Genomic DNA, 20,818 nt, shown 5'->3' on the forward strand with positions numbered 1-20,818 from the left:
AAGTTAGGTTGAGATTATTTAAGGGTCGGATTTCTTTTGTTTTGTCACAGTAAATATGTATAATATAGGGAACTTTTAGATGCAAAGTGGGATGAACTCACTGACATTTTTATTTGTTTTTTGCTGCATTTTCTTACATTAAACACCTATTTACATGGATAGTATTAGTAATTAGTAATAGTAACATATTTACAAGCACCTTTAAAGCAATCAGAATCAGAATCAGGTTTACTGCCAGGCATGGTTGTCACGTACAAAGAATTTCCCTTAGTATTTTGGTGCATTGTGATCACAATCACAATAAGAGAACAGAAAAAGCAAGAAGTCCTGCAAGACATGAATCTTAAAAACTTTTATATAAATTCAGAGTTTAAACGTTTGAAAACCAGATGCCACCAGATGAGGTGCTAAGATGATCAATAAACACAACCTCCAGGCTTGCGGTCTATTCAAGCCTCCTCATCAGTGTTATATTAAACCCAGGTGTTTCTATGTTTCATCGCACTAAAAACCTAGTCATGAAATGACGTTCATGAGATTTTTCCTCTATTAAAAAGAAGAGAACTTCAGACTAGAGCGAAAAATTCAATCTGCTGTCTCATAGAGGCTAACCAAAGCTGCGAATGGATGCGAAAGGTGAAGCTGCCTTTAAGTTCTGCTGATTTTTGTAACATCTGGAGACACATTAAATCAAATAAAAATAAAAAAAATCACTATGAGCTACACAACAACACAAGTTTGCTCTGTCAGTTTATTAAATATCAAACTGCAACCAAACTGATCTAAAGTACTTTGACCAAATAATAAGTTTATACTCAGCTCGGTGTTAATACACTGCTGCAGCTGAAGGATTATTATTATCTGATTGTTTATTCGAGTTAATAGCGTGGTACCAAAGGGCAAGTGCCAACATGGCTGATTTTGTGGTCTTTCACAACTGCCGGGCTAAAGTCACTGTTTATGCTGGGTTAATAATCCACCAGTTGTCCCAGTTCAGGGAGATCTGTTTCTGTGAAGAGAACAGAGTGACGGAGGTCAGCAGCTGGTGCACGGGGTCACACAGTGCCGATCTTACACAAATCACTTTCACTTCCATTTGTTTAAGATGGTGAGTCAACACCTTCTCCTTCATTAGTTATCAAGCACATCCTTTTATGCCCTTTAAATGAATTAGAGAATGCATTCAGTTGACCCCAATATGAAAATTCAGTCATTATCTAATCGCCCCCATGTTGATGAAAAGTAGGGTGAAGTGGAAGGTGAAATCTTTGGTTTCATGGGGCTGAGTTCTTTTTATTGTGGCAGCATCAGGAAGTAGATTTTCTCCTCCGAATCCAACAGGTTAAGTGTTGATGACATTTCATGAAGGAAAAAGTAAAAAAATGGTCCAGAAAACATTTCTGGAGCTTCACAGCAAAACAGTATTGCAGCGGTCTCCTAAAAAAATTGATTTGAAAAGGTGTAAATTACAGATTTTCTATAAGACAAAATCTCCACTGTAGCTGCTAAGCCAAAAGTGTTAGCGACATCCTGTCTGATGTAGGTGCAAATAACATCTTTTCAAAAGGATTTGGATCTCACTGCTTTCAGACACTTTTATATTATATTGTTCCTTTAAGTTTTAAAACAAGCCCCCATGTAATTCAGTGGTTAGACGAAAGCTACAACACTGTTTTGCCATGAAGCTCCAGAAATGCTTTGTGGTCCACAAAACTTCACCCGACTCTCCATCAACATGGAGCTGAGTAGATAATATGAAACTTCATATTTTCATTTTTTGCTTTAAAGACACATCAGCACTTACACTATTGGATTTGGAGGAAAATCTTGTTTTTGATGTTAAAGCAACATTATGTAGAGAATTGACATTTTGTGTTATCTGGCGCCCCCCACAGTTACTGAGTGCAGCAGCAATGTCCTAAACACAAATCCCAGGTCTGTATGAGTGATGTATTGAAAACTTATATCAAATAAATGTGTATTTAACACTGTGATCCTGCCCTCTCACTGAAGTTACATAGACACCACACACCCTGTTACATGACACTGTACCATCAACATGATTCTGAAGCTGTTTAAGGTAAAAGAGTCATATAATGTTGTGTAAAGTAAAAGTACTAATGCCACACTGTGAAAACAATCCACTAGAAGTATTCTCCACAAAATGTACTTAAAAGTACTCGTGAAATAACATGTCCGCAGTCAATCCTTTACTGTCATATCGGATGATTGTGAGTTAATATTACTGCTGCGTTAATGTGAACGTTGCATTTTACTGTGATAGACGTTTAAGGTTGGGCTCATTTTAGCTACGTTCTACACCGTCGCGTGGTTTAATCCACAGCCATGCATTATATTCCATAAGATCATCATACAGTTTGTTTGTAGTTGAACCTCAAAATGCTTAAATATCACATTTTACAATCATCAAACTCAAACGAGATATTTGGTGTGCAGTAGATAGAAGGGGTGTGAGACTGTTTAATCTGAAACGTAACTAGTAACTAAAGCTGTCTGACAAACGTAGTGGAGCACAAAGAATAAAATTCACCTATGAGAAGTGGTGGAGTGGAGGTGTAGCATACAATGGAAACACTTATGGAAAGTACAAGTCCCTTGAATTTGTACCAAAGTTGAGTAAATGTACTTAGTTACACACAGTTACATTCCACCACCAAAATGAATTTGAATTAATTTAAAAAGTGGATTTGAATATGCCTTTAAAATAAATGATATATCTGTCTATCAAAGATTTGTATTAATACAATGTCAAATATATCTGGCTTTTTTTTGATGCACTGTTGGAGGCTGCAGTCCTGTCACACACATACACACACACACACACACACACACACACACACACACACACACACACACACACACACACACACACACACACACACGTACGCATACGCACACACACACACCATGCATCTTTAACTCTGCACCACAGTACAGATGTTTAAAATCCGACACAGCATTGAGAAACGAGGACAGATCTTGATCCCGTCTGTTTAGACAGCTGTGAGATCAGGTTTGAAAGCGCGACGTCGCCATAAACTGTCATTTCAACGTTAGTGTTGAGCTGTTCCTGTTCAGAACAGGCAGCAGAGCCTGAGCACTGGAAAAAGATTAAATTGATTTTGTGGTGGACTCTGCCCACAGAAAATGCTTTGCTGGGCTGGAAAATGTTTATCTTTCTTGCAGCTGCCTCCGGTCTTTACTGAAACCCGTATCTCTGCTGCCAGAACAGAGACTTTGACTAGCCTGTATACATATCAGCCCCCGCTCAACGGGTTGAGATATCTGATCCAAAGGGCGCTCGGACAGTTACTGAACTCAGCTAATGTTGATCTTGAAAAGATATCAAGGGTTCAGGTTCTGCAGATCTGAAGCACAATGTGTCTTAACTTGGTCACCAACATTAAAATTGTAATCCAGCTGACTTTTAATGGGGGAGGGAAGAAATTATCTGTGATAACCAGCAGCTCTCATGTTACACAAAAAAAGATCAGAACATTGGGCCAGGAGTACATCAGAAGATAAGGGCCACTGTTACAACAATTTAGACTTCTGACTATTTTTCTTTCTCAGTGGCCCTAATCCTCCCCCGCATTAGACAGTCCTGTCTTTCTGCTCTTCAAAAAGTAAATGTATCTGTGCACTTTCTGTGTGTGTCGTGTCCATGTTTACATCTTTTCTTATTTGTGAGAGTGTCATAGCGGCCGGGCTGCAACTAACTACTTACATTTCATTCAATTAATTCATCTGCTGAATGTTTTCACGGTTAATCAGTTTAATTTCCTCTCTATTAGTCTCTTAGATCTAAATAATGCTGTGAAAATTGCCCAACACAATTCCCCAGAACTCTCTGGCCAAAAACAACACTAGTCCAGTTTGCAATCATAATTGGAAAAAAAAAAAAAAAAATGCAGCAATTCTTTACATTCAAAAAGCTGCTACCTGATCTAACGCTGACTGAAATCAACAATCTAATTGTTTTTCCCCGAATGACAAACCAGTTAATCAGCTCATCATTGCAGCGCCACAAAACCGTAACAGATGCAGTCACACAGAAAACAGACCCTCACTTTGTTTGTCTTGTTGTTTTGCTATCTCTCACAGTTTTGTCAATAAGAGGAAAAAAAAAGAAAGAAAAAAGAACATGTTGAATGATCACCCGATCTAGATCAATGTACACAGCTCCTGCGGTCACCCAATACAAATAAAATGGCTCAATAACACTTGTTTCATTCAACTTCTGTTGACCGGAACCAGAGGAAAAAGGTAAAAAACACCCTCTGTCACTTCTTCGCCTCTTGTTTGTTGTGATGTTGACGAACTTGTGGTCAAATTTTGTTTTTAAATCTGTGATTTTATTTGATATGATGATTCTGCAGCCACAGGGGGACAGGGTTTCTGAGCAGACAGGATTCTGTAGCATTACGTGCTGAGAATCCCTTAAGTGGTAGTTTAATTTCATCCCCTGGTCGTATTTAACATTACAAAAAACAAACATTATGACACATAAGCTGCTGATGGTGTTTCTCTCCTCTGCGGTTGTGCCAGATGTTCGTGAAAGAGCTTGTTTTCAGTCTCATCCTACTGATGCAAGGTACGGCTTTATAAAAAGATTAGTTCTACATCTTAAGTCTCAGTTCCTGGATTTCTGAGCCTGCTTCCAGTTCTGTTTTCGCTCTTCTTGTCTGACAAACATCTTCCTCTGCAGCATGTGGCCCACTTTTGGCCCAGACATCGGCACCGGCACTCACTGACAATCCAGGAATACTGCAGAGGCTGACGGAGAAAGCCTGGTAGTTCCTGCTCATCATCATTCAGTTGTCTTGTAAATGACTGCCAGTTATCAGAATTGCTAAAATATTGTGTGTGCGCTCGTTGAGGTGCATGTTTTATGTACCTGGGTACTTTTTTGTGTACTTTTGCATCTCACAGGGAAGCCAAAGATAAAGTCCAGGGTTTGAGGGATGCAGTGCTGGGCTTTGTTGGTACTTACTATGAGGACCACATCCAACCAGTGACCAGCAGCTATGCTGACTGGGCCTCGGATGTCAAAAGCTCCGTGTATGAGAAGATCCAGACGACCATCAGCAGCTATATGCCATTCAACGCAAACTAGCCCATCTGACGTGAAAGATGAAGTGCCAATAAATTCATATTTTCCCCACGTCACATGAATAAATCTAACCACTCATCACTGCAGTGATCATGTCTTGAAGTTTCACAAGGCTTTGCTGGTTATGTCAAATACAAAAAGAATCAAGTTGAAAATAAAACTCATGTGGCTCCACTTCCCTCTGTAGTGTATGTATGTAGTATGGAGTATGTATGTCTGCGCTGCAAGAACCGAGGTAAAGATCAAAAAATGGAATGTCTGAAAGCAGCAGTGAATACAATGATTTGATAACAAGTACAACCTGAATGATGCTTGTAATTATTGGGGGGTGATGCCAACACTGATATTTCCATTATCAATAAATTGGCCGTTATACACATGTATTCTTTGTACTCATAACAAAGATATGCAACGAAGGATATTATCATCAAATTTACATCTGTGCACTGAAACTTCCATAAATTACCCCATATTCATATTGGCGCATACAGGATAACATGTGGGCCGATACAATATAAATGCAATGGACCAATTTTGGCTAATATCGGCTAATCGATATATTGATGAGGCTTTAATAAAAAGGTAAATTCACAGCCATTCACAAACACATAATCTGTGATTTCCTTTTGCTCTAGATGTTTCCATGCCACATTAAGTTCTACCACTGAATAAGTAAATCTAACCATCCTGCAAAAGTCTAGATGAAAGCACAGGAACAATAAATAAATAAAAGAGGGAAAACTTTCAACTCTTTCTGGAATGACCCCCCCCCCCGCCTGCTGTCTGTCTCATGGGCATCAGGGTGAAAGGTGAAGGCAGAAATCCCAGCATGCATCGGTCTGGCCTCAGAACAGTGTGTCTAGACGGGTCCTGGCTTATCGACCTGCTGACCATTTGACTCTGATCCGAGCAGACGCTGTGAAGTGATTCTGCCGATTAACAAAGAGTTAATCTGTTAAACTGCATGTTAACAACACACAAGCTGCTTTGAGCGTTTTTTTTTTTTTCCTCCCACCACATGGGACAATTATGACACACGGTGCGTGCACTATGAATTTTGCCCACCACTTACGCAGTATCAGGAGGGCTCCGAGTGCATCGTCGTACGACTGCAGATAAAAATTTACATTTGAGGAACATTGCACAACAACTCGGCCACATTTCAACATACAGTATTTAAGGTGAAAATCATGCACGCTGGACTTTGTGTGGGTGAACATGTGTGTGTGTGCGTGTGTGTGTACGTGCATGTATGTGTGTGCGTGCGTGTGTGTGCATGTGTGTGTGTGTGTGTGTGTGTGTGTAGGTGTGTGTATGCTCATCAGATGACGTTTGTTTGCAGTCCCCCCCTATATCATCCGGGCCAGATGTGAGCTCCGAGTTACAGACAACTCGCCCTCAGAGAAGACTGTCACTTCTTGGATTTGTACATCCAACTCATCAGCAGGTAATCCCTCTTCCGAAGCTTCTCCTGAGCAGATCTATTTTTGTAAAAAGCTAAGCTATTGTATATGATTTTTTGCATTCTGTGTCCGCAGCTTTATCGGCTTCACAAACTCTGCTAATGTTAAAATGTCAGCTTTGGAAAATAATTAGAATTTACCAAACTTCCGTTCAGTTTTATTTATTTTCTTCCTTTTTTTCACCTTTGTTACAGCGATGCATGCAAAGTATGCCCTGGCACTGATCCTCGCTCTGCAGGGTAAGGCAGCACACCGGCGCAATCTGAGCGACTGCCACACATGGATTTGATTTTGAACTAGAACCTCTCTGCAGACAGAGAGCCATTTGAAGCAACTGACTTTAAATAGAATTTGCTTTTCATCTTTACGACTATGCAGTCCATGTTGTAGAAATGATTCAATAGTTCATTTGCATTCACATGTGTTGCTGTGATTTTATAGACACTGCATCATGGCTGTTTTATTTTTTTTACACTGCTTTATCTGTGGTTGACATGCAAGATGAAGACTAATCTTTAAATAGCGGTAGACAGTATTTCAGTGAACACTGTTCAAAGAAATCTGACTGTGGACACAATTACTGCATAGGAGTGAGAAAACAAGATATGCACAGCACCGGTTCTGACATAACAATCCTACCATTCTGACTTCATTCCAGTCTCCGTGAGCCTGTGTGAGATTCCTGATCCACCTCAGGAGCTTGTTGACAAATACAATGAGTACAAAGGTACCTTCTACAAGAGGGTGCTGAACCTTCTCAACCGGGCGCAGACCGCCTCTGGTCCCATGGTGGAGCAGGTCAGCCAAGATGGCCGTGGACAGGCTGTCAGAGAATACGCCGAGACTCTGCAGGCCAAGCCCGAGTTCCAAGCCCTCGTCAAGGTCGCCACGTGAGTGAAGACCCCTTTAGCTGGTTTACAGCCTAATGATTAGAAATGTGTCATCTGTAAATATGCTGTGAAAAAGAACCAGGAGATACCAATACACCACAGTTTTCTATTGGAAATATCACATAAACAGAAAAACAAAGGTAGCTGATAAATCTTTTAACCACTGACACGACCTCAAATCATTTGTCTCCTCCTGTCTGTGCAGTGCCATGGGTGAGGAGGCATCTCCCCTGGTTGACAAGGCCCGCTTAAAATTGCTGGGCGCATACAATGAGTACCTCCGCCCCCACATTGGCGAATGGCTGGCTGACACCATCTCCGAGGCCAAGGTATACCTGGACAAAGTCATGCCCGCCGAGTAAAGACGACCAACTGGAGCGAAACCACCTGTCAGCATCCTGTAATAGATGATAGCTCTTAGAAAGTACACCAGTTTAAAAGCAATGCACAATGCAAACACAATCCTTTTGCCTCTATTCACCTACATCCTCGCCTAGTCGCGCAGAGTTAACAGCAGGGCAAACACGTCAACACCACCTATGCAAATTGTGCATGTACAGTATTTTTTGTTTGATACACTAACCAAAGTGTGACTGTGTATGTATATGTGTGAGTGCGTTCATTAATAAAAATGAACTGGAAACTATTCGAGATGTGCTTCTTCCTTTGGAGACTGGTGGGTTTACTGTCAGAGCTGATATCATGACGCTTACGTTTTCTGGCACAAGTCATCCTGTCATTATTTTTATGAGCAGAACAAAAAGCTGTTCAAGACTCCACTAATCACTGAGTTATTTAATTATATTTAGAAATCTTAATTAAGTTAAAAACTGCTGGAACTCCCCGGGTAAAAACAGACACAAGGCATTCATTTGTGTCATATTTTTAGTAGAAGTTAATAAATAAAGATTTCTATAATAAATACATAATGTATCAGTACATTTTTTTCATCTTTGCTTCAATCACAGGCTCAGTTTGGTCCAACTTTGTTCCCCGATGGCACACTGTGGTGGTATCATCGTGTCATTATTAAAACAATGTTGATTGCACAATGTAATGGCTGTGGACCGACGACACCATCTGTGTGTGAATCGGTTGCCTGTAAACTGCACTTTCACTGTGCAGTGCTGCTCTGTCTGCCACGAGGCAACAAATCTCAGGGGGAAATGAAGCCGACCGGTGATCCAATCGGGGCTGATTTCTGCTTTCATGTCTCTGTTGTAGACTAAATGAATCAAGTTGTTTGTTTACACTCTAAATAAAATGATGTGTGTATTAAAGGGGCTTGATGTAACAGTTTTATAGCAATTCACTTGTATCAACCACCTTCTTATCGGCTGTATGTGAGCGAATTGTAACATGACACGTTTCCAGCAGAGAAGTTCCACACGGCCCCTTTTAATATCAACAACTGTCCCTTCCAATATTCAACTCTTATATGTTTGTTAGTTTGTTTGTTTTGACTGGTATTACTGGCACATTTATGTGTGCGGGATATTTTGGGAGAATATCTCAACCTATAAAAAAAAAAAACACTTCACATTAAAAATCACCATATTTTGAATGAGACCTGATTGTCACTGGACAGGGAGGATATGAAACATTGTAATCTGAAGAGTAACTAAAGCAGCGATGACAAATATTTAGTTATAGAGTTTATTATATTTTTACTCTAAATTTTTTTACTTTTACCAAAGTGATATTTTAAAACGATATCATTACTGTCACTCAAGTAATTTTTTTAGGTACTTTTTGTGCAAAAGCAAGAAGATGTGCTGGTTCCTGCCTCATTTGAGACTTTTCAAGCCTTTCAGCTTTTTGATTACCTGTACACACATATCTCCACTGTGTGATCACAGTGCTCCAGGCGTGACACAAAGGCAACAGAGAAGGCGACTGATAGAATATCATGTCATTGTTTGTGTGAGCACCGAAAGCACCGTTGTGCAGCTCAGTGCCATCTGTAGCGGAGACGAGTCGTCACAGCACCAAAACCAGCTGGATTCAATCTAACGTTTGCATCCTACTGCCGCCCGCAGCTGTCCTCAAACCGACCTGAGCTCTCGGGTCACCAGCGACATGACATGTGAGGCTGGATCACATGATTGGCTGGGATGTTTGCTCGGGACTCGATCAACACGGAGCCGTTGCAGAGAAAACGACTTCTAAAAGCAAAACGCATGATATTGAGTTAATTGACTTCTTCTAATGAGGTTTAATGATAATGCTTCAGTGATTCTGTCCTATTTTATTTTGCATTGCTCTTATGTTGCTTTTTCAGGGTTTTTTTGTTGCTTTTCTTCTTTTTACTTGTATTTTTCATATTTGTATTTACATGTATATCAATGCACATGTTCACATATTCTTGTCTTAACTTCTCCTTATCTTGGTTTACCCCGTGTTTGGCTTGACTGTCCATATGTCTTGTTATATTATCTTCCTGAGTGTCCTGCTTTTCGCTATGTCTGTAAAAATAAAGGTGCTGTATAAATAAATAAGCAAAAAAGCATTTGCACTCACTAACTCACTTACCTTTTTAAGATAGGGTATTAAAGATGCACCATGTCACCTCTGCAGCTCATCTTCAGGAAAATGACGAAGGAGCTCGACAGTAAAATGAGCTTAATATGACCCATATTAATGTTTGTTGGTGCACAGTCCTGTATTCTTTTGCACTGAAGCACTTGAAGATAGGTAATGCTGTTTAACTTCCCAACCCACCAAAAACAGACTGCACTCTGTACTGCCAGTTTCATTTAACATCAAATCTGAAACACTCTATTTTTCCATTTCTGATTAAAATCCCAGGACAGAAGCGAGGCAGAGGTTCTACTTCAACTTCAAAACAACCAATAACCTCACATAAACCTTCATAAGAAAGATCTGGAAGTCTTTTTTTACTGCACTTCAATAAATCTAATCCCGCTGGACGAAAACATTTCATAACCCGAACAAGCCGGGTGACGTGTTCAACTCCAGATAAGTCACTCAAGACTTACGACCAGACTTAGGACTATTGCAAGGTGACACGAACGCATCACCACCATTATGTAAGTCACCACCTTACAGGTTGTCACCAGGGCAAGGTGTAAGAGTGTGCTGCATTAATGAACTGCAGACCTAATCAATTTTAAACAATTGATTCTGGTGTGCTCAAAGTTAGCGTCACACGAATAGTGGAAAATATCACCTGCGAGGCGACCTTCAGCCTCTGAAATCAAATCAGACTAAATCCCTCAGTGGCTGTTGATTACATTTAAAAGCCTCTTTTGATGCTTTATTCACATCCTCCTGTTTACTGAGTTAATGTGTGTTTTTTTTTTTTTATTATTATCAAAACACAGTATCACACATACCGACACAAACACGCAACAGGCGACAGCACTGGTTTATCTACCACACAGTGCACTTTGGCTCTGGGAGCGACAAGTCAACACATCGCTCCTATATAAACAGGTTGGGCCAGTGGAGCCTCTTACTCTGTTTTCTTCACCTCAGTCATTTCTGGAGAGGAATATAGTAAGTACTAACTCCTTTTACTTCAAAGATTCAAAGATAGTCTCAGAAATGCATGAATGTTGTGTTAGACAAGAGAACATTTGAAAGATTTTGAGATGTGAGCTTTGCGCTCAACAGAATTGGAAGTAAGTTTCAAGTGAGAATTTCATGCTGGAGGAGTAGAAATGCATGACAATGTCTCACCCTGGTGGATACAGCGAGGAAAGCTTTAAATTCTCTCTCCCTTCAGACACGAGTGACACCATGAATAAGCTGCTGGTCATTACTGTGCTGGTTGCGCTCCTCACTCTCGGTAAGTAAATGTTTTAGATCATTAGGCTTAATACAGAAAACGACACATTTTTCAATCGTTTGACCCCTCTGACCTGTTTTCGTGCAGGCGCTGACAGCTTCCGCATAACGAGGCAGGCTGAGGAGGAGCAGGGGACCATCTCCAAGATCACAGGTACCTTCAGGTCCTACTACGACAGCGCCGTCAACACTGCCACTGAATACATAGAAAGCATCAAGGGCCTGAAGCTGGAGGAGAAGGCAAAGTAAGACATTTTAGATGATTTATCGTAGCAGTCAAAGAATAACTGTGTGGATTCATTTCTAAACTCGTCTCTCTCCGTGTGTCGTCCACAGGAATCTTTACGCTGACACCACCGAAGTGGCGAGCACCTACGCTGGCATTGTGCAGGACCAGCTTTACCACATCTTTTACTCCCAGTAATATAGAGGACAACTGATTTCCAATTACCTTAGAATAAGAACTTTCACTCTCAGCATTCTGAACTTATCTCACATCAGTAAAGCCTCAAAACCTTAAACAGCATCAGAAATATTGGACCCTGGTGCTATTTGTGGTAATTTTTTCACAGCCAGTGCAGTGGTGGTAAATGATAACCACCCAGTGGGAGCTATAATCCTTTCAACACAGAGGAACTGGACAGAGCAAAGAAGGAAGCACACAGCACCTCACCATGTACCATCAAATGTGTCCATGGGTCTTGGAATTGCAAAAGCCAGGAAAATTAACAATCTATTGCCACCTACTGGTGTTTTCAACTCATCGTAGCTGACTCCAACAGTCAGCCCACCTCTAAATAATTTTGATAAGTTTGTGTCATATCTTGAAATAAAGTATTTATACAAAAAAATGAGGATGTCTGTGGTTGATAAATGAGGGTTTATTCTACTGTTTGATTAAGTTAATTGTGCACATTCCTTCCGTCTCTTTGTGCAAAGACCTGTGTTCCACTTTGATGCCACTGATGCAAAGGATCGCACGTCGGCGTCTGGCTGGATCTGCGATGAGGCACCAGACTCTTTATCAGCCGAGGCAGCGCCAGAACAGAGGCTTCTGTTGCAATTAATAATGGATTAAAAGAAACAACATGTGAAAATGTGAGCGCAGACAGTGAGCGAGAGAGAGAGAGAGCACGAGCGACAGAGATGAATAAACAGCAAAGGCTGTGATGTTTGTTTTGTGGTGTTCTGACAAGCAGTGATGCAAGGCTGTTGTGATTTTTAATTAATGCATAAATCTACAACATGTGGCTGCTGCTGAGGCTGCAAGCAACACAAGACAGACAAGATAAATTTGCTTTCAAGTCTCATTTTGTTCAGTTGCTACAACAGATCCATCTCCAGCAGACAGACACAGGACAGCCTTCACATTTGTATTTCAAGGATGATGATAATCTAACGCTTCTGCTGCTACGGGTGCTAAACAACCGTGGTGTAGCTTATGCAGACGAATAATTTCGATAGAATGTCACATGCGGATTCTTGTGTTTGAAGTCAGTCAGTGTTTGTACCCAGACTCGGGTGAATTTGTCCTGCAGCTGACAGCCATGATCAGACCTTTGCTTTGAGAACGGTCAATTGTGGGGCATCCGCACCCGATGCAAACTCTCTACATCACACCGCAGGAAGGAGGAGGATGCTCCGGCAATCACAACTTCCTGTGGCTTTGCTCGGCTTTGATTGGGGTGCATTCACATCTTTACTTCACAGCTGTCCACCTATCGCAATTGCAGATGTAACACGCCGTTTCCACACATACAGTAGAAGCAACAGCACTGTTTAATTATGTTAATCATGTGCTCCTGTTATGGTCCCGTTTCCAGTCGTGGAAGTTTTTCTTCTAACTTGTTCAGTGTGTGCAGAGTGGCATCAACACTGCAAATGATTACTGTGTGTTCCAGGGTCGTTACTGATACCAACACATTCCCCTAAAACCACTAAAATATGACCTTACCTGACTTATTATCAGGTTTAATACTAATCAGTAACGCTTCCTAATTTAGGTCATTTTACTTGAACAGTTACCTAACGCAAAAAAAAAAAAACACCATCTCTTACAATGAAACTTGCTTGAATCATATCATTTTGCTAAAAAAATTGAGTTATCAAAATCTAGTTTGACTTCTTTTTGACATGTCTTTGTCATGTTTTCTCGTTGATGGGATCATTATGAGTTACAAACGAGGTTCAGTCAGTTCTGTTACGACTGTGACAAACGTTTGAAAGTCTGCCATCGCTCCCTGTGAATTTATTTCACCTGAGAGAGACAATACCGATAGCAGACTAATTAAAATTGCTGCTCTATGTCTCTCTTCCCATATTAAACAGATGTTTCATGAGTGGCATATTTTTATTTCAGGGGAAAAGAATCCAAAGCAATCGAATTATAAACGGCAAAATGTTAACATCAGCTCAGGGAAACCGGAGATTTGCCGCCTGTCTCGATCAAAAAATCCTCAGCATCAACAGATTCAACAGCACCAACAACTTCAGCAACTTCCATTACACAAGTACCTGCCTACATAACTAAACACTTTTACAAACAAATCCTGAATTTCATATATTCCTATTGTGTTACATGTGTTTATCTTGTATCTATTTACTTGCTCCTCCTTTGTTACTTCTTCTATTACTGTTATCATGACCGGTGCTCTGACTGAGCTGACTCTTTTTCTCGCCCAACACATATAACTGACCTCATGTTGACCTACATATGACTAATTACCCTGATGCAAACTCAACTGTCTATTCCTCTTTTTTCATTTTTTCTGGTAACAAACTCTTCTTATCGCCTATCTCTGCGGTGTATTACTCCAGCAATCAAGGATGAATCATTAATTAGTCTTCAGTGTTGTTAAGATGTTTTTCCTACCTGCTGTAAATAAAAAGGACCTCCATCAACATCAGTTAGTCCAAAACAAAGACTTGATACTGTACAGATGTTCCTGCTATGCAATAACAAACTCAACTGAAGCCAGGTGAAAAAAAGCAATATTTTAGAAGAATAAAACAAATGTATGTCTGAATATGACTACACATACATAAAATGTGATTTTCTCTTGTCGTCTTATATCTGTGAATATCATAGATGTTTTGTGCTTGAATGTAGCTTTATTGTTGTTCTTATTAGCTTTGCCTTAATTGTAATTATATGTGGTAAGTGGAACAAAACCATCAATTATTATTGATAGTTTTGTGCCTTTATTGATTTGGTTGTTTGATCAAATTTTGATTTCATACTTCTTCAGGATCTCACAATTTCAGATTCTATGGATGATTTATATTATTTTATCTTAATGTATGGGCCCAGGAAGACTTGTATCTGCTATGGAGAAGATGCTTATGGGAAAGAGGTAAAATAACAAACATAGACCAAATGAACCTTTCAGAGAAAAATGTCCACAAAACATGTGATTATGTGAGGAATGAATCAGTTCACCTGCCCGAGAAACATAATTTGTACTGCAATCAGTGAGTCTTGCTGCGAAAATTGGAGCTCAATTTTGTAAATGTAAAAGTCAGAAGTCATTATTTCTAATCGTTTCCATGGAGACTTAAAGGGAAAGAGAGTATTATTAGCAAATAGTCTGGTTTCCCAGAAGGGCACTCTGAGTTGTGCAATCCTTGATATTACAAGACAAGCCTTTTAAAATTGCATCACAGTAAAAGATTAACGTTATAAACAGCAGCGGGTTTAATATCTCCTCTCTTATCTCCTTTATTATTACTTCTCGCAGTGTTACCAAAGCTTTGTTCATTTATCTATGTAGCCATTGTTCATTTTAGAGGGCACTTAGCAAAGTCCACCATAAAAGAGTGTTTTAATATCGCCCACTGAGCCAAAAGAATCTGTGCCTTTATGCTCTATGAAAAGAACACATCACCTTCACCAAAAACACAAAAAACTGCCAATTGGATGTATTATGTCTGAGCAAATGTCTCTGTGCTGTACCTGAAGGACATCTTTGTCTTCGAGAGAGGACTCAGGTGTTGCTGGAAACAAGGTGTGTCACTTAAACCGGATGTTCTGTTAGTTGCCGATGTTGAAAATGTCTCTGATAAGGTTATTTCAAAGGTTACTGCTTGACTAGAAATGATGCTCAGCAGTAATAAAGCACTTCCTCCTACAGGTCTCTTAAAAAGCCCGACTAATCACAACAGCCATCACACACCATCAGATCTGCAGAAGAACACAACAGAAACAGCAACACAACATGAATCTTCTCCTTCTGGTTATTGCTTTGGGGCTCGCAGGTAGATATTTACTATTACTCTTGTTACTAGAATAAAAGAAATGAATGCAGGAATAGACATTTAGTTTCTCTGTGGTCTTGTTGGTGTTGCTGCAGGAGCGTCTCCCCTGGGGGACTACAAGGTGTGCCAGCCTCACTCCAGACCCTGGCAGGTGCGTCTGCATGGTGGAGGAGTGGCCTGCAGCGGAGCTCTCATTAATGAATGGTGGATAGTGACCTCCTTTGAATGTGCACCCAGGTAACTATGTCCGACTGTGGCTGCTGATGTCGAATGAAAGGCATCATTCTTAATGTCTTGTCCACGTCAGTCATTCAAAACAAGATATTTGAAGTAAAAATTATGCATTTGTTTTTGTTGTGCAGTATTTTCAATCTAATTGCAGCATTCCTATTTATGTTATACCCAAATATATCCCCAAATATCAGCAGTAAATTCACATGTAAGCTTGGAAAAGCCTGGCGGAGTTGCTTGATGTAGTTGACTTTACCAGAACTTGACCATGCATTATTCAAGTCGAGCAACTTTCCATACTTTTATTCAAGGGCTGCAGCCTTTGCATGACCCTCAGTCTCCAGCTCCTCCGGTGTCTCGCACAATTTTTTTCCTGACATAATCAAAAAACTTGCAAGTTTTTTATTTTTTTGTTGCCCCCACAAAAGTGATTCATGAATAAGTCGAACATCTTTGTCAGCTGTTTTTCTTTCTTTCTTTTTTTTTTTTTTTTACATTTTGTAGAAGTGCAAATGCCTCAATGTTATGTCTAATATCTTACTGATATGATTGGAAGAGTCAATCAAGGGGTGTAGAGGTTTGTCTTTTACTGCATAATAATGCTCTAGTTAGGTAAGAAATTTTGCTGCAAGTTTGTCTTTTGTTCCTCCACAAACTTTGAACTAGACTCTGATAAATGGCATAAATGTGGCATAGAGCTCTCTAGGGTGCCCTTTGTCATGTTCATGCCATTTGTCAGGGATTTGTCCACTGGAGGAGCGTCCTATAGTGCACTTTATCTTGTTTTCTCCACTGGAAGGACACCCTGGAGGGCGCTTTAACTTGCTTTCTCCAATGGAGCGGCACCCTAGGGGAGGCTTTATTACGCTTTCTCCACTGAAAGGGCACCTAAGGGGACGATTTATCACGTTTTCTCTAATGGAGGGCCATCCTGGAGGAGGTTTTATTAAGTTTTCTCCACTGGAAGGGTACTCTAGAGGGCACTTTATCATGTTCTATCTTCCATAGGGGCATCCAAGAGGGCACTTTTGCCCCCAACATGGGCTAAGCAAAAGTTTAATTTGTTTGACCATCATCATCTTTTGTCCATAGGGGTCACTGGAATCAACAACAAATAAAAGTTTTGTGCAGTCACTTTTGTTAAATCACATTGATTAACCTGCTGTTTGTGTCGGATTAGGGCTCACTGTTCCTCGGTCATGGGCCTGCTTCTGCCTGAGGCCTGAAAGGTGCTTAATAAATCAGAGTCCTTCTTTCCCCTTCTCCAAGCAGACCCTACAGCACCATTGCGTCTCTTGGGGAGCACGACATTACTTTGGAGGAGGGCACAGAGCAGCACATCGATGTTGCCGACGTAATCAGACACGGCCCGTACCGCTCATCCCGCTCACCCATCCACAGCCTCACCATGGTCCGTCTGGCCTCACCCGCCCGCTTCAACCAGTTCGTCCAGCCCATCCCTCTGGCCAGTCGCTGTGCACAACCTGGAGAGAACTGCTCCGTCAGCGGTTGGGGATCCACCATCCCAAATCACTGTAAGAGGACTCAAAGGTCCCACTGTGGCTTTGACACCTTGTTAACTTGTCAGCACATCAGAAATTAGTATAATTGCAGCAAAGCCAGTGTTCCATAATCTGGTCTCAGGGGGGTTGCAATGCAGAAAACACTCAAAATGTTCTTTGCACCATAGCATCACCATCAAAACATACAAAAACTGTAAGTACGATAATGCAGGAAAAAAACAAACTTCAGAGTAAACTATATTATATTATCGAATTATAAATAGTGATGCATTATGTGTGAGCATCATTTTAATGTTGCAGCTGGCAAAGGTGGAGCTGATTCAAATTGTTATTAATGGGCAGCTTACAGCACTTTAAGATAATACATCATAATTTATTTGTTATTTATATATATTTTTATTCAGGATCTGAATCTGCAAAGTAATGCACATCAGAACATTTTCAAGTGAGAGTTACTACTGCCTAAAAACTGTACTCAGGCCTTGCTGTGGTTAGCTTCATACAGACTTTTTTCTTCAAGCGAAAATGTTCCGGTCAAAATTGGAGACAGTTAATTTTGTGGGTCATCTATTCAGCTCCATTGTATTAGGTACGGATTCTAAGGAGAGATGTTTCATTCAAATCCTTTATTAAAATGTGCGCTGAGCAGCAAATTAAATTCCATTAATCTTAGGTAATTTGGATGAAGACACTCTTTTGCATAGCCTGGAGCAAGAGAGGTTGCAGTGTATATAAGGGGGGAAACATGAGTGTCCGCCAGGTGTGAAGCCCCACAACAGAACAATGCCCTTAATAATTATCGTACATCACGTCATATACATAAATATATCATGTGTGTCCTTACTGGAGCAGCTGACGGTGCTGTCTAACCCCTCACCCTTTGTTTTTTTCCTCACTGCAACATGTGTAACTGCAGCAAGATGTTGCACCAGACTAATCTCCATTTGGTATTCTAGCCCTTGAGGCATAGCACTGTTGACAGAAACTTAAAATCTCACATCCAGCTCTTGCTGATGAATAGGAAAGCCACACTGACCATGTCTCCCCCACTTATCCAGACTCATTCGACCTTCAGCTTGAACTCAGCTCTGACACTGCACTTCATTGGGTGTTCGACAAAAAACCTGCAATTTGGTGACCCATAATTGTATCCTTGTGAATGTTGCTCTATGGCTCATACAGTGGTAATAATAAACTACACAACTCACCTATCAACTTTAGACCGCTAATTAATTTCTTCCTGTCACAAAAAATACTGCCATTAATATACAGGCTTATGAAAAACTGGAAAACTCCTATCAGCTCCAGTGTGTCAAATTACAAGAAAACCCCCATTTTATTATTTTACGGCACAAAACAAGTGCCATTTATTATCAAGAACCACACAATTAAGTGGAGGAAAAACTTTTGTTCACATTCAAGTGAAATAATGCAGTGCTATTGGCCTCTTTCAAACGAATGCTCATGGAGTGACGGCAGGGAACGAGTAGTACCACTCACTTTGCAGCGGGTAGCAATTATCGAACATTCAGGCTTAATTAAGAGAAAGAAATCTAAACTGTACTAGTATTGCTTCTTCACCATGACTCAGGGGGATGCTGGAATCTGGTCAGCAGGTGAGTGTGTACTTGAGCTAAAAAGCTAATTAATATTCTGGTCACTGCAGCTGCAACAAGGCATGAAAGTTCTGTTTTAATAATGGCTATAAATGGCTTTCTTTAATCAGAGGAGGTTCTAATTGGCTGTCAAAATGCCCGGTCGGTGATCAACACTAATTAAAAAGAGGTAGGCCTTGAAAACAGTACTTACCCAAGGTTTAGACTTTCACGCTCCAGTGCAAGGAGTGGTAATGGGAAGTAATCCATAAACCTGCTGAGGGAAAGAATGACAATGAGTGGCAGATAAATGAGTGATGGTACAGAATATAGCACAGTAAACGGTAGTAACATCACAGATGTTTAAATGAATCAGAGTAGTAACCCACCTCATTCCTCTTCAAAACAGATGAGCCTGATCAGCGCCTGAAGTGTATAAATGTGCCCATTGTGGATGACCAGACCTGCATGAACACATTCCCTGTGGACCTGTTCTGGAGCCCATATATGATCTGCGCTGGCCAAGCAAACACAGATAACTGCCTGGTGAGCTTGGTCACAACACAAACGACTCTGTAATGGACTGCTGTATTTCTCGCCCCTGACATCTAACCTCTCATCCATCTCTCCTTCCTCATCCTTCTACAGGGTGACCGTGGCAGTGTGATGGTGTGTGATGGACAGTTGCAGGGTGTGCAGTGGTTCGCGCATGGCTGCAGTGACCCAGCTCATCCAAGCATCCACTCTAAGCTGTGCCTGTACAATAACTGGATCAAGAGTGTGATGGACACCTACAGACCCCCTCTTGATACAACTCCAGGGGCGATGACAATGTGAGGCTGGGGATTTATGGATTTAATATTGTATTCATAATTATGTACTCTGTTTTCATGAGTGTATAACCACCTGAAAATAAAAGTTGTTGTACTTTTGTTACCTGAGAATGAGCCGTTTGTATATACAGAGGGAATGGGTCCTGTTCCAGGGAGTCTGCCATGTTGCGGCGCCATGTTTCTACAGTAGCCCAGAACAGACAAACTGAACACCGACCCTAGAGAGGACCTTTTGTTTCTAGCGGCCAGAGTGGTTTCTTTTATATACCTTTATAAGATAGAGCACATTAAGTTGTTTGAAACATACAACCTGACTGCCAGATGCCACTTACTCCTACATGGGTCCTTCAGAGAGGATAAACTCACAAACTATCACTATCACTATCACTATCTCTTCTATTTTCCATAACAGACAAATACAAGCACACGCCTTCTGAATTCAAGTTTCTCTCTTTTACTGAAAGAAGTCAAGCTTGGGGTCATTTCCTCGACAGGGATAACTTCTGCTAAAACACACCTCACGCAAACTTCACATGAACTTAACAAAACTCACAGAGGCAGTCTTGGAAATAAGACTAAGCTAATTAGCCAATGACAGCTAGCTACAGTCAAGGAAAGCTAGCAAAGAGCAGCAGTTGTGGTTACTTTGGTGATATACTGCCCCCTATGTTTTTGGAGCAACCTTCAAGTTCTGGCTATAATCTACAAATTACACCTTTAAGGGAGACACAGCTCTTTTGCATTTCATGAAAGTGATACTCTAGGTGAGATTAATTGACTTGTTAACATTACACAGCAGTCTCAAACAGCAAGCTAGACATATGCAGCAAAAAACGTAACAAATGCAAAAATAAAATGTAATGTGTTTTGAGAGATCATGCTTTATTCATGACAGCCAGTTAGTACACCCTTTACACTGTGATCGCACCTTTTTACTCATTTGCCTGAAACCATTAGGCTAATAGCTGCTGCTAATTAGCTCAGATGTTTTTCACAGCAAGTCGTACAATTCACACCGGCTGCTGTGCATACGACAGTGATGATGAATTGGACATTGACGGAGAATGTTATGTTGTAGACGTTCA

The 20,818-nt window shown here is 40.6% G+C and overlaps 4 protein-coding genes across 7 annotated transcripts; all 4 read left to right on the top strand.

Annotated features, from left to right (window-relative positions):
- Window positions 1-4,189: 4,189 nt before the first annotated feature.
- apoc4 (apolipoprotein C-IV) lies at window positions 4,190-5,308 on the top strand. The gene is made up of 4 exons (XM_037072957.1): window positions 4,190-4,287; window positions 4,570-4,615; window positions 4,730-4,814; window positions 4,954-5,308. Exons 2-4 carry the CDS (start codon window positions 4,570-4,572, stop codon window positions 5,135-5,137), a joined length of 315 nt encoding a protein of 104 aa, XP_036928852.1. The 5' UTR covers window positions 4,190-4,287; the 3' UTR covers window positions 5,138-5,308.
- Window positions 5,309-6,469: 1,161 nt separating this feature from the next.
- On the top strand, window positions 6,470-8,133 carry apoa2 (apolipoprotein A-II). Its single transcript, XM_037072956.1, has 4 exons — window positions 6,470-6,581; window positions 6,792-6,836; window positions 7,256-7,487; window positions 7,693-8,133. The coding sequence occupies exons 2-4, from the start codon at window positions 6,794-6,796 to the stop codon at window positions 7,847-7,849; spliced, it is 432 nt and encodes a 143-aa protein (XP_036928851.1). The 5' UTR covers window positions 6,470-6,581; window positions 6,792-6,793; the 3' UTR covers window positions 7,850-8,133.
- Window positions 8,134-10,891: 2,758 nt separating this feature from the next.
- Window positions 10,892-12,148, top strand: apoc2 (apolipoprotein C-II). The gene is made up of 4 exons (XM_037074466.1): window positions 10,892-11,006; window positions 11,236-11,298; window positions 11,386-11,542; window positions 11,634-12,148. Exons 2-4 carry the CDS (start codon window positions 11,250-11,252, stop codon window positions 11,719-11,721), a joined length of 294 nt encoding a protein of 97 aa, XP_036930361.1. The 5' UTR covers window positions 10,892-11,006; window positions 11,236-11,249; the 3' UTR covers window positions 11,722-12,148.
- Window positions 12,149-15,408: 3,260 nt separating this feature from the next.
- Window positions 15,409-19,841, top strand: LOC119005368 (trypsinogen-like protein 3). Of its 4 annotated transcripts, none has more exons than XM_037072926.1 (5): window positions 15,409-15,551; window positions 15,647-15,788; window positions 17,052-17,317; window positions 19,310-19,446; window positions 19,549-19,841. In XM_037072926.1, the coding sequence occupies exons 1-5, from the start codon at window positions 15,512-15,514 to the stop codon at window positions 19,735-19,737; spliced, it is 774 nt and encodes a 257-aa protein (XP_036928821.1). In that variant the 5' UTR covers window positions 15,409-15,511; the 3' UTR covers window positions 19,738-19,841. The 4 variants fall into 4 exon arrangements, with proteins under 4 accessions (XP_036928821.1, XP_036928822.1, XP_036928819.1 ...); XM_037072927.1 differs by having other exon boundaries at window positions 17,055-17,317; XM_037072924.1 differs by having other exon boundaries at window positions 15,441-15,551; window positions 15,635-15,788.
- The last annotated feature ends 977 nt before the right edge of the window (window positions 19,842-20,818 follow it).

Source organism: Acanthopagrus latus, chromosome 17 (assembly GCF_904848185.1).
Source record: "Acanthopagrus latus isolate v.2019 chromosome 17, fAcaLat1.1, whole genome shotgun sequence".
Lineage (NCBI taxonomy): Eukaryota > Metazoa > Chordata > Actinopteri > Spariformes > Sparidae > Acanthopagrus > Acanthopagrus latus.

Bases quoted from the DNA above. Each gene is read 5' to 3' on its own strand.
- apoc4 (XM_037072957.1), top strand. From the start codon at position 4,570: ATGTTCGTGAAAGAGCTTGTTTTCAGTCTCATCCTACTGATGCAAG. The intron at 4,616-4,729 runs GTACGGCTTTAT...CTTCCTCTGCAG, and splicing joins TCTCATCCTACTGATGCAAG to CATGTGGCCCACTTTTGGCC. The intron at 4,815-4,953 runs GTAGTTCCTGCT...TGCATCTCACAG, and splicing joins AGGCTGACGGAGAAAGCCTG to GGAAGCCAAAGATAAAGTCC.
- apoa2 (XM_037072956.1), top strand. From the start codon at position 6,794: ATGCATGCAAAGTATGCCCTGGCACTGATCCTCGCTCTGCAGG. The intron at 6,837-7,255 runs GTAAGGCAGCAC...ACTTCATTCCAG, and splicing joins ACTGATCCTCGCTCTGCAGG to TCTCCGTGAGCCTGTGTGAG. The intron at 7,488-7,692 runs GTGAGTGAAGAC...CTGTCTGTGCAG, and splicing joins GCCCTCGTCAAGGTCGCCAC to TGCCATGGGTGAGGAGGCAT.
- apoc2 (XM_037074466.1), top strand. From the start codon at position 11,250: ATGAATAAGCTGCTGGTCATTACTGTGCTGGTTGCGCTCCTCACTCTC. The intron at 11,299-11,385 runs GTAAGTAAATGT...GTTTTCGTGCAG, and splicing joins GGTTGCGCTCCTCACTCTCG to GCGCTGACAGCTTCCGCATA. The intron at 11,543-11,633 runs GTAAGACATTTT...TGTCGTCCACAG, and splicing joins AAGCTGGAGGAGAAGGCAAA to GAATCTTTACGCTGACACCA.
- LOC119005368 (XM_037072924.1), top strand. From the start codon at position 15,512: ATGAATCTTCTCCTTCTGGTTATTGCTTTGGGGCTCGCAG. The intron at 15,789-17,051 runs GTAACTATGTCC...CCCTTCTCCAAG, and splicing joins TCCTTTGAATGTGCACCCAG to CAGACCCTACAGCACCATTG. The intron at 19,447-19,548 runs GTGAGCTTGGTC...ATCCTTCTACAG, and splicing joins CAAACACAGATAACTGCCTG to GGTGACCGTGGCAGTGTGAT.